The sequence below is a fragment of the Vipera ursinii genome (genome assembly GCF_947247035.1).
Source record: "Vipera ursinii genome assembly, chromosome: 12".
Taxonomy (NCBI): domain Eukaryota; kingdom Metazoa; phylum Chordata; class Lepidosauria; order Squamata; family Viperidae; genus Vipera; species Vipera ursinii.
Window position 1 is genome coordinate 86457 of NC_139525.1, and position 17065 is coordinate 103521.

Consider the following 17065-nt stretch of genomic DNA (forward strand, 5'->3'; position numbering starts at 1 on the left):
GAAACAGTGTCCTTTATTGTCTTGGGGCAGAAAGCCTGGCCAGCTCAGGGCTGATCTGCTTCCCCATCCCTTGTTCTTGCCTGATGTTAGGCTCAGCCTTCCAGGGGGAAAACATCTCTGTTCAAACAAGGGATCGAGAAGCTCCAGCATTCTCCCTTTCTTGAGATGGGGCAGCTTTTCCAGGGTCTGTCACTCTTCCCTTACTGAGGTGTCCATTTTGCTGCTTTAGCCTTATGTTTAGCCTTATGTTTGTTTTTATGCCAGAAATACGTTGGTGTACACAATCCCATTACTTCAGGCTTACTTGTAAGCTGCTTCCCAAACATTTGTCCTGAGCTATTTCTCTTGGAGGTTCCAAGTAATGGAACTTGTTGGCTAATATGTATTTTCCAGAGCTATTTTCCAGTCCTGGCTGTACTGCCACCTTTTCCATAACCAATCCAGATAAAGCTTTCCATCAGATCTCCTTGCTCAAATGAGCTGAAAAGTGATGAGAAAAACAGTCTAGTCTATTTAAAATGTATCCCAATCTAATATTTTGCATGACAGAGCTGACAAGTAAGTTCTTAACTGCCAACCATTTTTTGAGATAATATTAATTAAAACATGTGAAATGTGACCCTTTAATGTTCACTACATTTTACCCCTCCTTTGATTTACCTCTCCTAATGCAAAGTTTTAGGTAAGAAAAGGGTAAAAACAACATTGAGGAAAACCTGTGGAATCAGGAGAAATGAAAGTTGAGGCTAATGGAACTATGGAAAAGCATTACTTTTAAAAGACCCTTTGAAAAGTTCTTTGAAACTACTCATTAACACACAAAACTAACCTAAAACCAATAATTCTCTCAGCAGCCTGAACTTGCTACTGCTCACCACTGTAATCCTCCTTCCTTCCTTCCTTCCTTCCTTCCTTCCTTCCTTCCTTCCTTCCTTCCTTCCTTCCTTCCCTCCCTCCCTCCCTCCCTCCCTCCCTCCCTCGCCAATTGACCATTGCCAAAGACGGGGAGAACAGCATGAGAGAGTGGAGTATTATTTTCCTGGGCTGTCTAGAAGTAGCAGTCCAAACTCAACATTGTTTAGGGACCACTGGCCACAAGGACCACTAGAGGGGATTGACAGTGGCTAGCTGGACCTGGCTTTGTGCATCAGCCCCTAGGACTCCTGCTTTCAGTCCTTTAGACCAAGACTCTAGCTGGCCTTTCCCCGTGTGCCTTCTGTCTCCCCGTCTTCCATTGTCAGCATCTTTCTGGCCTTTGTGACTCTCCTCTTTTCCTCTTTGGCAGGTGTGGAGTATCCGCTGGCAACCACGGCTGCACTGTAAAGGGATGGCCTTGAGGATCCTCTGGGCAAGGGCCCCCTTCTGCACCTCTAGCCTTGGAATTCTGCTCCTAGTCTATGCCCTGCCTGCCGAAGGGTAAGGTGGCAGAACAGGGGTCTCTTGTCCTAGCAAGGGCAGCTGAGTCATTCCTTCTGACCCAGCCATGACTTTTGGGAGGGAAGCATCAGCCTTCATTTGGACCCACCTACTGGCCCCACAGGTCTGATTTGCTTATTTGGAGGCTGGCTGGCAAATTGCTCTTTTTTTACCCTTCCTGCGCTAGAGAAGGGGTGATTCAGCAGTCTATTGCAGGCTGAATTTACTGCTGGGTCAGTCTCCAAAGCTTCTCAGAGACCAAAAAAAAAAAAAGACAGCCCTGCTGAGAGCTTTCTTGGGCCTCCCTTCATCATTTGCCATTTGCTGCCCATCAGGCAGAACAACACAAAATGGAGCACCTAGGGTGGGGAGGCCACCAACAGCCACAAGGGTAGAGGGGCCAGGCAGTAAGGCATGGGCCTCCTCTTGGCTGGACACCTTCAGGCAGAGGCCAGGGAGGCTTTAATTTGGATTTCTGCCCTGAGCAAGAGAGCAACGGATCTATGGATCCATGGGCTCTTCCCAGTGGTGGGATTCAAATATGTGAACAACCGGTTCTTTGTGGGGATGCCGCCTCTGGAAGTCCATTCTGGGCCTGGGCAACAAAAAATTAGCTACCCGTTCTGCCGAAGTGGTGAGAACTGGCTGAATTCCACCACTGGCTCGGCTCTTCCCACTCTGAATGCTGGAGAAGAAAAGGATCCCAGGATTTATCATTTGGCCTTCCTTCTTGCATTTGTCCATGAAAATAATCTTGGCTGCAATTTAGAGTTTTAAACCTCTCCCTCCCTCCCATGTCACTCTGATACATCTTACTCATTCATTCATTCATTCATTCATTCATTCATTCATTCATTCATTCATTCATTTCACATGCTCCCTACCCAACTCTGGGCAGCTTACAATGGTATATGGGGAAGGGTATTTGCATGTTTGAATTTTGTGGCTGTGAATGTTTCTACCTGCTTTGCCTCACCCTCACCCACAAGGAGAATTTGGACACAAGAGCATCATTATACTACAATGGATACAATAGTTCTTGCTTAAGGTCTGTCTCATTTAGTGACCATTTGCAATTACAATAGTAATGAAAAAGTAAACTTGCAACTGATCCTCACCTTTACAACCTTTTTGATCCAGAATAAGATCTGTAAAGCAAAGAAAAACTGGTCAGATGCTAAGCATAGTTATAGTTACACCTAGCAACTGCTTTACTTAGTAGCTGAGTTGCTAGTCCCACTTATGATCACTAAATGAGGACTGCCTGATTAAAGAAATCTTATTTCAGAATGAAACATAGAGACTCAGACTACTCGCCCCATCTCCACACCCAGAAGGCTGGTGAGCAGGGCTTTTGCTCCTCTGCAGAACTGTCTGACCTTCATCACACTCCCCTCCTCACAGGGCCGGCAGGGGGCAGGGGAGTGTGTGTGCAAAGGTAATGGGAAAGTAGCGGGGAGATACGGGGAGGATCTTAGCCAGAGGAGACCTTGTCTCAAGCTCCTGGGCAGCTCCACGAACAGCTGCCTGTGCTCACCGTGTCCACTGAGTCAGGTATCAGAGGAGTGCCAGGGGGGTTTTCTTGAAGGAAATATTCAAAAGTGCCCTAAAAGAAGCAAGAGCAGAAGCATTCCTTTAGTCCCGGGAAAGAGGAGAACGTTAGGAATAAACTTAGGCTGGCTCCTCCCTGAGTCACAGGGTATCAGAAGGATGGAGAGAAAGTCTATTAATAAAGTCTATCTTAATCAAACTTAATTCTAATCTTCTTGGGGAATTTATTTCTTCCAGGGGTGTCAAACTGCCAGCCCGCGGGCCGGATGCGTTAGGTTGAAACCGCGCCCACCCTATTGCTGACAATAGAAAAAAAGTCATGATACGTTGCAACATGTCACGTGATGTTGCGAGTTTGACACCCCTGGTTAGACGATCCTGAAGGGCTGACAGGCATCAACTCACTTGACCAATTATCTCATAAAGGTACCATTCTCATCTAGCATATACAATTCCCAAACTTGGTCTCCTCCAGCAACACCACAAATACACTTTCTCATCATAGACCCAGCAGGAGAAAACATTAGAGGTCATCTGGTCCAACCCTTCAGCGTTCTGCTAAAATATACTGATGGCTCTCTTCTTTCTCTCTTTGAAGACCTCTCGTGAAAGGGAACATACCACAGGAAAAGTAACCTATTTCACTGGTTGACAGCAATTAACATCAGTAAATTCTTCTTAACATATAGCCTACTTCTAAGAACAGGGGTCTCCAACCCCCGGTTTCTGGACCAGTACTGGGCCACAGCATGCCAGCAATCCGTCTGTGCAAACAAGGAAAGCCCCATCCACAGGATGCAAGCAGCACACAAAACCACGCCCCCTCCAGTCCACGGAAAAACCTCTCTCCATGTAACTGGTCCCTGGTGCCCAAAAGGTTGGGATCCTCTGTCTTAGAAAGTTCCACCCACAGTTTCAAGTTTTACCCTCCAGGGCAACAGACAATGTCCATTATCTTCTGTATACTACCACATTAGATGTCACTTCGCAATGTGAAGTGGCACAATGGCTCCGCAGTTAGAGGCAGAGCTTGTCAGCTAGAAAGCTGAGAACCTGGGTTTGGGACACAAGCACCACACAACAGGGTGACCTCCTGTTCCTGCCGCAGCTTCTGCTTGCCTCACAGTTTGAAATTATGCAAATGTGAGTAGATAAATAGGTACCACTTAGGTGGGAAAGTAACTGCATTCCATGCGCCTCAGTGTATAGCCATGCTGGCCGCATGACTTTGGAAATGTCTTTGGACAACGCTGGCTCGCTCAGCTGAGAAACGGAGATGAGCACCACCCTCTAGAGCCATAAACACCTGAACAGGGGAAGCTTTTACCTTCATACCATCACATCAGATGCCACTTTCTCAAACTAAATTTTCCATTAACCATTCTTCATAGGATTTGGTTTCCAGTCCCCCCAGAATCATGGTAGCCCCCTCCCAACTTGCTCCAGTTTGTCAATATCTCTCTTAGACTGCAGTACCTAATACTAAGCAGAGTATGAAAACTGGAGTTTAACCAAAGCAGAATGAAGCTGGATGATTACTCCCTATATGCAGTTACAACAGGCCAAAACAGCACCTGCCTCACACAGTTGGTGCACATTCACCTCCTGATCTACTAGAACAACGTTTTTGCATGTTCTAAACCAGATCTCCCCATCCTAAATATATGCACAAATGTATTTGTGTACACACTCATATACACAAGCGCAGGACTTGATAGGTCTGTTGCTAAATTTCATTCTGAGTTGGTTGTTTTTCTGTTTTTCTAGTTTTGTTTTGTTTATTTTGTTTGGGAGGGAGGGAGGTCCCAGTGTAAAATATGTATAGATCTTTTTGAAATGTATTTGTCTCCCTAAACTGTTAGCTGGTCCCCCTAGTTTGAGTCATCTGTGAATTTGATCCCTTCAACCCTTTCATCCAGCTCATCATTAATAGAGAGGCTGAACAGCCTAGGGCAGGGGTGTCAAAATCCTGGCCAGCAGGTTGGCTGCATCATGGCAAAACCCGTACCCATAACCATTGCCGGCAATGGCAAAAAAAGTCACAATACATAGCACACATCATGTGACATTGCGAGTTTGACACCCCTGGCCTAGGGCCCAGGACAGAGCCTTGCAGCGCTCCACCTGAGCCTCCCCACCCAGCTGAAGTGATGCCATTAACAAGCACTCTTTGGTGCAGCTAATTGTAAGTCCATCTGACTGAAGTTTTACCTAGCCCAGATTTTACCATGTTATTAATGATGTTGTCTACAGTAAACTGCCTTTGTCACTTTACGCAGGAGTGGAAGTATGGAGAAGATCTTGCCACCAGGCCTTTGGGACTTACCTGAAATCTGTTTAGATAGAGTCTGGGAGAGTCAATCATCATCCAGGTCCTCCTCAGATCTGTTGGATGGAGACTTGTCCCAATATGTCTGATTCCCCTAAAGAGATAAGGTGTGATAAATGGAGGTGTGTCTTGATTTTTTCCCCCATTTCTGTTGTCCTGACAGACTAGCCCAAAAACATGGACCTGATATCATTGACGATGACAGCAAAGACAACATAACCATCTTCACACGCATCCTGGATCGTCTGTTAGATGGTTATGATAACCGACTGAGACCTGGTCTCGGAGGTAAATCCATTTCACCTGTGTTTTCTGTGGTTTCTTGACATCCATAAACTAAGGAACTATTTCAAGCTTCTTTGCATATACATGTTTCTGTTATTTGAATTTGGCGGCTTACTTTGTTCTGTGCCCATGGAGCAGCTGCTCCTACCTGGGGGGAGGAGAGGCGCTGAAGCCTTCACCAACACAGCCTGTGGGTGCAGTGCTGGCCGGGCAGGGCGTTCACTCTCTTCTTCTTCAAGTTGCATCTGCACTTGTCTGGGCAGGTGTTCTGGAACTCTCTGAGCATGGGCAAGAAGTTCCTTCTTGAAGAACTAGGAACAAGGCACCTCCATCTTGATGTTCTGTGAAGCTGGGAGAGATCAGGGGTCACTGCGGTTATCTCACCTGCTCTTTCTTGTCTACAAAGTGCAGTCCAAGTCACTGGCAGGACCAGCAAAACCATTGCCAAGCTCTGATTCTCAGAGTCATTTTTACACAAAACTGGTTTGCACTTAATTTTGAATTGATGGGGATTTACATTCATCCAGTAGTGTCTGGGGTGTATGCTCTTCATCTCTTTTATAGTCAATCTATTTCTGTAATTCAGAATATTACCCTTCTTTCTTTCCAACTGAAGCATGGCTGCAAGTTCTTTAGATCTTAAAATTAAGCAGATTTAATTTTAGAGAATTTGCCTTTCAAAAAGCATTTTTCCACATCAATTTTGGCTTTATAAGTCATGTTTTACCATGAGTCTGTCCAATATTCAGTGGAATGGTGGTAATGCAGAGAAGCACAAGGTCTTCTTATCGGGTTAGTTATCCCTTCTAAAGCATGTTCCCACTGTCCAAATTGCATCAAGCTGTAAAATATGTGTCATCACAGTGCAGTCCAACATGGTAAAGCTGGCTCATGTTATTAGTTATGCAGCTAGCCTCTTGGCCACCACTCAGCACTATTCCCACTCAAGAGGAAAGTGTTGAGCTGGTGCGACTCTACAAAGAGAAGGATTAACATGGCCAAAAAATGTGGGCTTTTCCCTAACGCTCCACCAGAAAATCAGGTGCTCTTCTCGGTGCTGATCCCGCTCCTGCCTCGGTTGCATTTGTTCCCAGCCGCCAATGGTGCTTGACTTTCCTCCAAGGGGACAAAGCCTAACAGAGTTTATGTAACTTGAGTCTGTCCTTGGATGTGGCAGAGTAAGGGGAAAACATTATTTAAATGCCAATGCAACAAAGGATGACTTAAACCTCTCTCATGGATGTGCTGGGCACCTAGTGCTGGCCAAGGCATGCATGACTCCAAAGCTGTACGGTCTATCTAGCATAGCCATCTCTTTCTGCTCCCTGGCAGTGCTAGCCCTCCCTTTCCCCCCAGCCCACGAAGGGAAGGCTGGATTTTCCATTCTCTTTTTGCCCTGGACATTGTGTCTGGGGGTGTGCAAGGTTTTTTCTCCTTTTTTGCATTGCCACTAATTGAGCTCAAATAGGCACCCACCCACCCCCACTTGGGGAATTTCTATTTTCCTGCCTCCAGGAGGGGTCTGTCTGGCTTCCTCAATTCTGAGCTGATGATGCTGTCATGGTAACATAGCTGCTCACTCAAGAGCGATCCTGAGAATTAATGGACAAGGTTGGCCTACCCTCACAATGTGGGGAAAGGCTTGTGTGGAGCCACAGGGGGAGCACATTGAATGCATCTTTCTAAACTTTTGCCTAGGCAGTGAGGAGGGGCTTGGCATCTTTGAGCAGGGGCACTCACTAGTCCACCCTCCATACTTCAAGCTCCCAGTCTCACGCCACATCCTTGTCAAGACTCCCCTTTTTGCAAACCTCCTTTCCTTTCTCACCCAGAGAGAATGTTTAAGGAAGAACTGTAATTTTGGGTGCCTTCTACCTGGGGAATGGTGCAGCTCACTTGGCTGTTGCTAAAATAAAGGAAGGGTGGTTACCTGACTGGAAGCTGCAGGCGATGTGCTAGAAAGGAAGTAGAGGTGGTGGTCATGGAGGAGGAGGAGGAGGAGACGCCCCTCCCAGGTTTGGTCAGGACCACAGAGGGCAGTTTGGCATGAGCTCAAGCTCCTTCCTACTCATCTTCCCTCCCTTCCCTCCCTTCTGGAGCACTCCTCTGCTGGGTGGGAGATACTTTGGGTTCCCCACACAGACACACAGACACACACACCCATTGTGGAAGGGCTGCAAAAGAAGAATGGCAGAGCAGAAGTGGAGCAAAGCAGAAGCTGTGGGGCTAGGGGGATCACCTTTGCTCCAGAATGAGCCAGAGTCATTGGCTGTCCTGGGGAGAAGGCCAGAAACTGGCAAACCGGCGAGACCAAATGAACTTATCTTGATCTGGTTTGTACCAGGCTCAAAGGTGGATCAGTGGAGTTTGCTCTCCATGGCCCCAAGCAAGAAACAGGGAGCCTGCATGATGCTGTCATAAGAGCATGGGCTAGAGGGGCTCTATATGTCATAGGCAGAGACTACAAATAAAGCAAATAAAATGAGTAAGTGCACCTCTGTCTAGGAATCCCTCATTTGCCCAAGAGGCAGCACTGAGAGAGGAAGCCAAAATATGTTGCCGCCGCGCTTTGAATTAAAAAGTGTGGCGCTTTCAAGGGTGGGGGAGTGGCTAGCAAGAATGGACTTAATGAAAGTAAGTTCTCCGTGCCAAAAATTTCTCTATGAAAGTGGCACAAAATAGGGAAGATACCTCTTCAATAGGTCCAATACTTATCACTGGGATGACTTGGATTCAAAAGGAATGGGAGAAAAAAAAGACACCCACACTTAAGCCACCCATTTCGCTGTATATTTTGGTCTTACCAGGCATAACAGGTCTTTTATGGCTGCTTGATATGGAGTCAAAATGGAAGTAGTTGCCAAACCATCAGATGCTGCAGGTTGAGGGAGATACTTAACTGAAAAGGTGATTGGCCTCTTTCCAAGGAATGGCTCTTCTTACTTGTGGGAAGGTTATGTGGTTGGAGGGCAAAAACCTGAAGGGGTGTCCACGTAGAAAAGCCCTTGGCTTGAAGTACTGGATGGGGAGGTGTTAATGGTAGCCCCGTGGCCTGCCTTGGGGGTGTGGAAAGTCCAGGTCCAGGTCTGCAGGCCCCTTATCTTGCTGGGCAGGACTGCAGCCCATCCCATTGCCTGGCTCAAATATTGAATTGATTAATCAAGTTTCCAAAGCAGTCTTCAGCAGCAGCCCCATGTGAAGCATCTGCTTTAAGCAATATGTAGCCTGTGCCGTTTAACAGAATTTGGAAACATTATTCTTGGGTGATGGCATAACAGGAGATCCATGGATCACATCACGTATGTGTATATAGAAATTCTATAAAATTAAAATGCATAAAATGCATTTTTCTGTTTGAATTAAATTCTATATCTGATTTACTTTCAAGGCATGGGATTATTTTAGACATCAAAGGATGCCCCAAGGCATGGACATTTCAAACAAAAGACAAGATGCTAATATTATATCATGTTATGTTTGCTTTGTAAGTACAACTCATTTTCAATAGCTATCACGTGTTATGTTGTTTCAGATACAGTAACTGAAGTCAAAACCAATATTTACGTGACAAGTTTTGGCCCTGTCTCAGACACTGACATGGTAGGTGATGCTCTGTTACATCCACGCTTCCTGAGGGATAGGGATGCTTTCAGCTGGCAAAGCAGCATTGCCTTAAAAATATTTTGATATTATGGCTTCTCCTTTCCCAAAGGTCTGCCTGCAGTTGGATTTTAGAGGGAAGGATGGGGAGCAATAGTGGGGTGATTCCCAGCAGGAATCTATCAGGATCCAAGGACTGTTCTGAAGGTTGGATAGGTGTTGACGGGCTCGGTAGGACCAAAGGGAATGGCTTCCCAGGGCCAATGGAAGAATCCTCCAGGTCCCTGGAGCTAAACTATCAGTTTGACTTCTGACTCAGAAGAGCAGGCTGGCAACGGTTGCCCCTGGAGGTGCCATCTTTGGTTGGCAGGAAAGAGGTCAGTGGGGCTCCAATTTCTGGTGGGGAAGGAAAGGGAAGGGAAAGAACTGGATAGCCCTTGGATGAAAATAGGAATGGGATAGCTGAGATCTGAACAATCAGGAAATAAAATCCCATTCATGAGAAGAAAATAGTTTTCCATGCACTCTTTTTGGAACTATGGTGGGGATTGTCCAGCTAATACAGACTGAACCTGCTGGCAGACTGGAATTCTCTGGTTTGTTTGGGATTGCAAGCTTCACTTCCTCTGGCCCAGGGAGAAGCTCTTGGCAGAGACCACTGACTCATTGGCATGTATTTACTGGGATCCGAACCTGCCTTCTTCCTGAGTCAAGGGAACAGAATTTGGCTCCCTGGGGTCTCTCAGTCTGGGCCTGTGGGGTGAGACATTTGAGTGCCCCCTAAGCCATCAGCCCTGCTCAGTCTGCCTGTGGCCTACAGCAGTGTAGGCCCCTGGTTTAACGGGCTTTCTCCAGGCCAGCATAGTTGCTCTGTTTCTGAAGTTGATCTCCTTTTTTCCAAATAAAGAAGGAAGGAATCTCTGCTGCTGCTCTGCCAAATGGGTGACTCAGAGCACCTGATCTATAGGGTGGTGATCAGTTGCCCCAGGTTTGTAAATCAGGCCCTGCAAACCATCCTGGTGAGGGACTGAGGGTGAGAGGCAGTTGGCTCAGTGCGACGGTGGAGGGTAGATTCAGGGTTGCCTTCGTGTAAAAGTGAAAGCTTTGCTTTCACACCTGATCAGGAAGCTCCAAAGTCTGACCAGCTGCCTTCCTTGCAAAGAAAGTGAATTCCGTTTCATTTTGGACTGTTGTTTTCCATCTCTCTCTCTCTCTCCTCCATGATAACTGCCTTATTGTTGCACGATAAGCCAAGAACCCTAATATATTCAATCATTCCACCTTCAGAGAGTACCTTGTCATTACTATAAAGTTAAGCATATTTCATTAAGTCAGCTGTGAAGAAAGGAGAAATCAAAGTAGTTGAAAATGAATTGCATTTTCTACTGCTATGTGATCTTACAAAATTTACTCGGTGGAAAACGGGTAAAGTCAAATGCAAGTGTTTGCTTCATTTCTGCACAAATCCTCCTCCTTAGCCAGTGCATCTCATCCATCGATCTTCTTTTGGCGGCCCCTTTGTGCTCCCCCCCTCAGGGGAGTGGCCAGAGGCAGGAACCGGCTGACGAGGGAGCAGTCTTTCCCTTCCAAGGGTCTATGGGCCTAGGACCCCGGGGGGCCAGCTAAGCTTTTCTGGGGAAAGGGAGGGAGCAACTGCTGCTGTGGCTGGCAGCGCTCTGCATCCATTATCACTGGCGCTCCTTGCCACATGATTGTTGCCATGGCAACTGCTGGGAGGGGGGTCAGTTTTTTCTGCACTTGTTGCTGGGCTTTTTCTCCTTATGACGATGGAGGGGGGCTTGGAAACACCCAGAGAAAAGCTCTGCGGCATATCCTCCTGAGCCTACATGGCCCTGCTGCCCAGCCCAGAGGGAGGGTGGAGAGGAGAAGGCTTGATGATTGCCCCACCCCCTCCCCCTCCCCTGTAAATGGCTTCTGGCAAGAGCAGCTGATGTTCTGCCAGGATCCTGTGATCTTTTCCTCCAGCTGCTTCCACACCTAGGGCAAAATCCTGCACAGACCCTTCCGTGCTCTGAGAGGAATCCAGCAACTGGGCCTCTCCTGAGGGCTCTTACCATTTTACTGCTCCTGCCAGTCATTTTTTTCCCCAAGAAAATCTGAAAAGTCAGCAGTGCACCCGCAGTCTTCTCTGCACTTGAGCTGCTTCTAGGGACAAGAGCGTAACTAGGGCGCCCCTGAATGACCTTGGATTCCTTTCGCCACCCCACCGGCCCCAGAGCAAATCAGTCAAGTTAGGGCAGCGCTGAGACAGCACAACTGTTGCAGTGGCAGAAGCTGCCTGCAGTAAAGTTGACAGGGCAGAAGTGACCAGGGTGGGGGGCAGGAAGGCAGGACCTTGAGTGGTCTCAGGGTGCAGGAGAAGTGGACTGCAATATATGATGCTGGGATGGTGGCACAAAAGGTCTCTTTGGGTTCTTCACTCTGTGGGGCTCCGAGGTGCTAATTCTGGTGTGAACAGCCAAGACCAAGGCAGGCATTGAGCAGAGGGCCCCTGGAGGTGTGTGCCGTGGTTTCCCCTTGTGAAGTCTGTTGGATGCAGGATTCCTCTTTATTGTGGGCAGGGTGAAGAGAGGGCCTGCTCCTCGGGCACCCTCATCTTCAGCTCCTTTTTTCACCGGTAGGAGTACACCATCGATGTCTTCTTCCGGCAATCCTGGAGAGATGAGCGGTTGAAATTTGATGGTCCAATGAAGATTTTGCCCTTGAATAACTTGCTAGCCAGTAAGATCTGGACCCCAGACACCTTTTTCCACAATGGAAAGAAATCGGTGGCACACAACATGACCACACCAAACAAATTGCTTCGACTGGTGGATAATGGCACTCTCCTCTACACCATGAGGTGAGCTGGGGTGTCGGGTTGGCCATCCCAGGGCTTGAGACAGAGGCGCCCTGCCAGAAGCCCCTTTGGCCTTGATGGAGGGGAGACCCCTGCTTTACCCACACCATTGATGTGACCCTGGAAGCAGCGGGAGGCAACCTAAGATTGGCTGCTCAGCGGTCAGATTGGGGAACTGGATTAACCCCTGCTTACCGTGGAGCTTCCCTCTCAATGCCACTTGCAGAATGTGACAGTGGGCTTTGGCACACTCCATCCCACAGTGTCATGTGCCTTAGTGGAGCAGCACTAGAGGCAGTTTTGAAAGCATACATTCTATGAGTCAGCACCCTCTCTGGTGGAAAGACAAACTGGGGATATTTGAGAAAGAATCCAGTCAAAGGGCTCGCCATAGGCCTCAGAGCTAAGTCCTGGGAGTCTCCCGCCTGATGGCGGACCCTCTGCCTTGCAGATTGACCATTCATGCAGAATGCCCCATGCATCTGGAGGATTTCCCTATGGACGTGCACGCCTGCCCATTGAAGTTTGGGAGCTGTAAGTACTCCATTGTTGTTCTCTAGCTTGAAGGGGAGGGAGGCTTTTGCCCGCTTACACTTGCATAGGTTGTGATGGCATCACAGTCTGCATCTACAAATTGAATTGAAAACTGGCCCACTCCCACTTCTTCTGATTTAAGAACAGTGCTGGTTGCCTAATGCAGGAGCCAGCACTCTCCAACCAATCATCTACCACTCTGTGTTCTGGCACACTTTACTGTTCCAACTACCAAATTTAATATCCTCACTTTTCCAAGAAGAATCCAAGAAAGTCCTGTTGTCTTTTGGGGAAAAACAGCTTTGGGACCTCACCTTTACTTTGCTCAGAGTTCCTATGGGGAAGGCAATCTTGCAGAAACCCTGAGTTGTATGGGGCTTTGTAGGTCATGAGCAGCAGCTTTTCATACCCAGTATTTGTGTTCCAATGGTTGTAATGTAATAAGTACTATATAGAGGCCAGTGCATTTTGCAGCAGTTGAAAGTTACTTATTTATTTAAAACATCTATATAACCACTCTTATAACCAACTCAAGGAGGCCCACGATCCAAAGGTTTGTAGGTGATCATCAAGTAGAGCCCCATCTAGAGTAAATTACAGCAAGGCAAAGACATCTTCTTTAGTACAACCCCCTCGGGATGAGATTTCCACTAGTCCACCAACCAAAGCTGGGCAAAGGCCTTCTGGGCATAGCTTCCAGCTGTTCTGTAATTTTTCCTCCATAGATGCCTACACCACGACAGAAGTCATCTACACTTGGACTCTGGGAAAAGTGGAAGTGGCTGAAGGTGGCTCCCGCCTCAATCAATATGACCTCCTTGGCCATAATGTAGGAAGAGATTCCATTGAGTCTAGCACAGGTAATTCAGATGCCTGAAGGCAACAAGAAGCAGAGTTGATGCAGGCTGTAGGAATAGACTAGGGGGTTAAATGAGGGAGCAGTTTTGGGGGAACTTACTATTGGATAATCCCATGAAGAGCATGTTTGATTTAAATAGGGATTATATTTGTAACACATGGTCCTTCTTGTGGCAAGATAAAGAAAAAAAGCCTTTACTCCTGTGCATCTAAGCTCAGGGGCTGTCTGGTCCTGTCACTGTCAGAAGAAGGCAGGACCAGGCAAGGAAATTTGTACCAGTATCTTAGGGCAATAATTCAAGTAGTTTAAGCATGTGAACCAATTCACTGAGTAGACTTGATGACTCTCCCTGGTTTCATGGAAGACCCTGAGAAGGGCATTGCCAGCTATTTCATTTCCCTAGAGAGATGGCATCACGATTTGTGACCAAAACACAATTTTTACAAAACTATTACAGATGTGGTATGTGAAAGGCAGATTTTTAAATCATGAAGATATAGATGTAGATGCACCCCAGTCATTAACTGCAGTTGGTCACCCCAGTGAGCAGTTTTACTGGACATTTATAAAGATGGCAGCTGAACTAACACATTGCTGCCTGGCCACAAGATGTTAGTATCACTGTATTGTGGCCTTTCTCTTACCAGGGACCTACATTGTGATGACCACTTACTTCCATCTCAAGCGCAAGATCGGATACTTTGTGATCCAGACTTACTTGCCCTGCATCATGACAGTCATTCTGTCCCAGGTTTCCTTCTGGCTCAACAGGGAGAGCGTCCCAGCCCGAACAGTGTTTGGTGAGTGTGTCCTGCGGTAGGCTGCAGGGAGAAGAGAGCCAGCAGACACTCACAGTCTGGGCCTTTCTGTCTTACTTGCCTGGATACTTTGCCTCTCCTCCTCCTCCTCCTCCTCCTCCTCCTCCTCCTCCTCCTCCTCTTCCTTGTCCTTCATAAGAAACATGCATTATAAGATTGGGAAAAGCCAGTGTCAAAATTAATCCTTACAGAAGTGCATAGGCTGCCTTGGGAAGTACAAACTGAGATGCTTGTTGTGTGGATGTGTGTAAAGCTATCAGATACTTATTGTGTGGGATTCTCTAGGGTTCGGCACTCTCTCCCTCCTATTTAGCATCTACATGAAGTTGCTTATGGAGGTTGTTTTTAGATTGTATGGGGTTTTTAACTATAATTGTGTTGTACACCACCCTGAATCATGTGTCTGTGAGATGGACAGCTATTGTATATAAGTATGCTAATTAATTAATTAAACAAATAATAAAATACACTATAACATCAGCATTCTAGCTTCATATTCAAAATCATAAGGATCATTCATTAGAAGTCATTATTAATATAGCAGATAAACAGTGCCTGAATTTGTTGCTCATTATAGAGGTTTTCAAATCTCGTTGATGCTGTATTTTGAAAGACTGATGTGTGCCTTTCCAATTTATGGGGGGGGGGGTGGAAACAAGACAAAACAAAATCCTACTAGCCTGGACAGAGGAGAGCCTAAGGGTGGAAGCCTGCCTTCTTCAGCTGCCTCTGATCTGTTCTCCTTTTCACAGGCGTCACTACAGTGCTGACCATGACTACCCTGAGCATCAGCGCACGAAATTCCCTCCCCAAGGTGGCTTATGCAACAGCTATGGACTGGTTTATGGCAGTGTGTTATGCCTTCGTCTTTTCTGCACTGATTGAATTTGCTGCCGTCAATTATTTCACTAAGCGCAGCTGGGCCTGGGAGGGCAAGAAGGTGCTGGAGGCTCAGGAGATGAAGGTGAGAAGGGAGGGGCAGAGGGCATCAGAGGAGTGACCCAGAGAAATCCTGGCCATCTTCCCACAATGTAAAAAGCTATAACTTGCTTAACCCAAAAAGGGAATAGTACGATTGCAATCCAACTGGCCACCGTTCTTTTTGTCATGGTAGTTTAAAGAGGAGAGCAAGTACCAAAGCTCTTACATTTGCATCAGAAAACACCACCAAGAGAGGGGATCCAATTCTAAATATGAGAAATTCATTTCTGAAGGGCCTGGATTCCAGTAGATGCCTTGTTTCAAAAGATTGTGCCTTGCTGGCCCCTTCTCTTCCAGAATGGAGATCCACATTAGGGCCAAATCAGAGCAGCAGCAGTCCTTTTTCTCACCCTTCCATACCCACAGAGGCAAATATCTCTGGATGCACTTGCATCCATCCCACTGGGCCATTATCTCATCTTCTTTGCTTCTCTTCTCAGAAGAAAGAGCCAGCCACGTTGGCTAAGAAAACCAACAACACCTACAACATTGTGGGGACCACGTACGCTCTCAATATCACCAAGGAGCCTACCCTCCCAACCATCGCCAAGAATGCAGCTGTTCCCACAGCCACACCTGCTGCTGTGGTGGGGCCCCCCATCAAGTTGCCCCGATTGGAAGAGAAGCCTCTGGAGAACAGGAAGACCTACAACAGTGTCAGCAAGGTAGACAAAATGTCTCGCATTGTCTTTCCAGTCTTGTTTGCCATTTTCAACATGGTGTACTGGGCAACGTATGTCAACCGGGAGTCAGCCATCAAGGATATGATCCCCAAGGATTGAAAGTAGCTGCGCACCCTCCGTATGTCCATGCAATTCTGGACAGAGGAGCTCAGGGGGGGTGCTTTGGTCCCCTTGCTGATACTATAATCATTTTTACCTTTTATTATGATTAATATTATTCAGCTGATTTCCTTCCTCTCCTATGTGAACCAAACTGTGATTTTTAAAAAGAAAGAAAGAAAAGAAAATCAAGAATGTTATTGGATGTATTAAATTTACTGTTTGGGGCAGGGGTCGTCCCTAGGAGTCTGATGTCTCTCTACCCCAATCTTGCCTACTCCACTCCATCCTGCCTTGCTCATCCTGTGTGAGGCATGCCGAGGAGCTCCTGATGCCCAAGGCCTCTGGGTAGCTGGTGGGGGGGTGGGGTGGGGGGCTTTCTCATTGGAGCGCCTGGGGTTAGGGAAAACAAGTTAGGTCCCCTTGGAGCAACTTGGCCATTCGGAAATTGTGATGAGAGCAGAACGGGTAACTTTGGGTAGCAGACAGATCTAGGACAGCCACTCACAGAGTCCGGGCTGGTCCTGGACTCAGTACTTGCACGTGGTCAGAAAAACTGCTAGGATATAACAGGAACAGCAGGTGTCAATTCTGAATGGTTGTCTCTTTCAGGAACTTTGCAATTTTATCATGACAGACTTTGTACTCCATGGGATATTTTTCTGAATTCTTCACTGGATCTATGGTTCAGAATTATTTGTTTGTGGTCATATAGCAGTACCTATATAGCAGATTTTATTATCTGTTGTTATCTAAATTGGATTTTGAAATTTTGTAAATATTACATAAGCTTAATTGGCTGATGCAGCATTTCTCTGTTCCTTCAGAGAAATTATTTTTCTATTTCCTTCATTAAGCCATGTGCATGGACAGATGTGCACGTTAAAGCATAGTGCACCATGGTTTCTTGAGAATGCATTTGTGGAATGAACGGACCAACGTATGCTTTTCAATTTTATTTCATCATCAATATACATATGTGATAAATGTGCATTTACAGTTTTTTTAAATATTGCAAGTACACTAGAAGCACTTGGGCTTATTGGAAGC

General features: G+C 46.7%; 1 protein-coding gene across 1 annotated transcript; it reads left to right on the forward strand.

Moving 5' to 3' along the window:
- Positions 1-1327: 1327 nt before the first annotated feature.
- On the forward strand, positions 1328-16015 carry LOC310646069 (gamma-aminobutyric acid receptor subunit alpha-3-like; the record flags this gene model as incomplete). Its single annotated transcript, XM_083372265.1, has 9 exons — positions 1328-1416; positions 5460-5584; positions 9114-9181; positions 11824-12044; positions 12493-12575; positions 13301-13435; positions 14082-14234; positions 15005-15216; positions 15674-16015. 9 exons carry the CDS (start codon positions 1328-1330, stop codon positions 16013-16015), a joined length of 1428 nt encoding a protein of 475 aa, XP_083228391.1.
- Positions 16016-17065: the final 1050 nt, after the last annotated feature.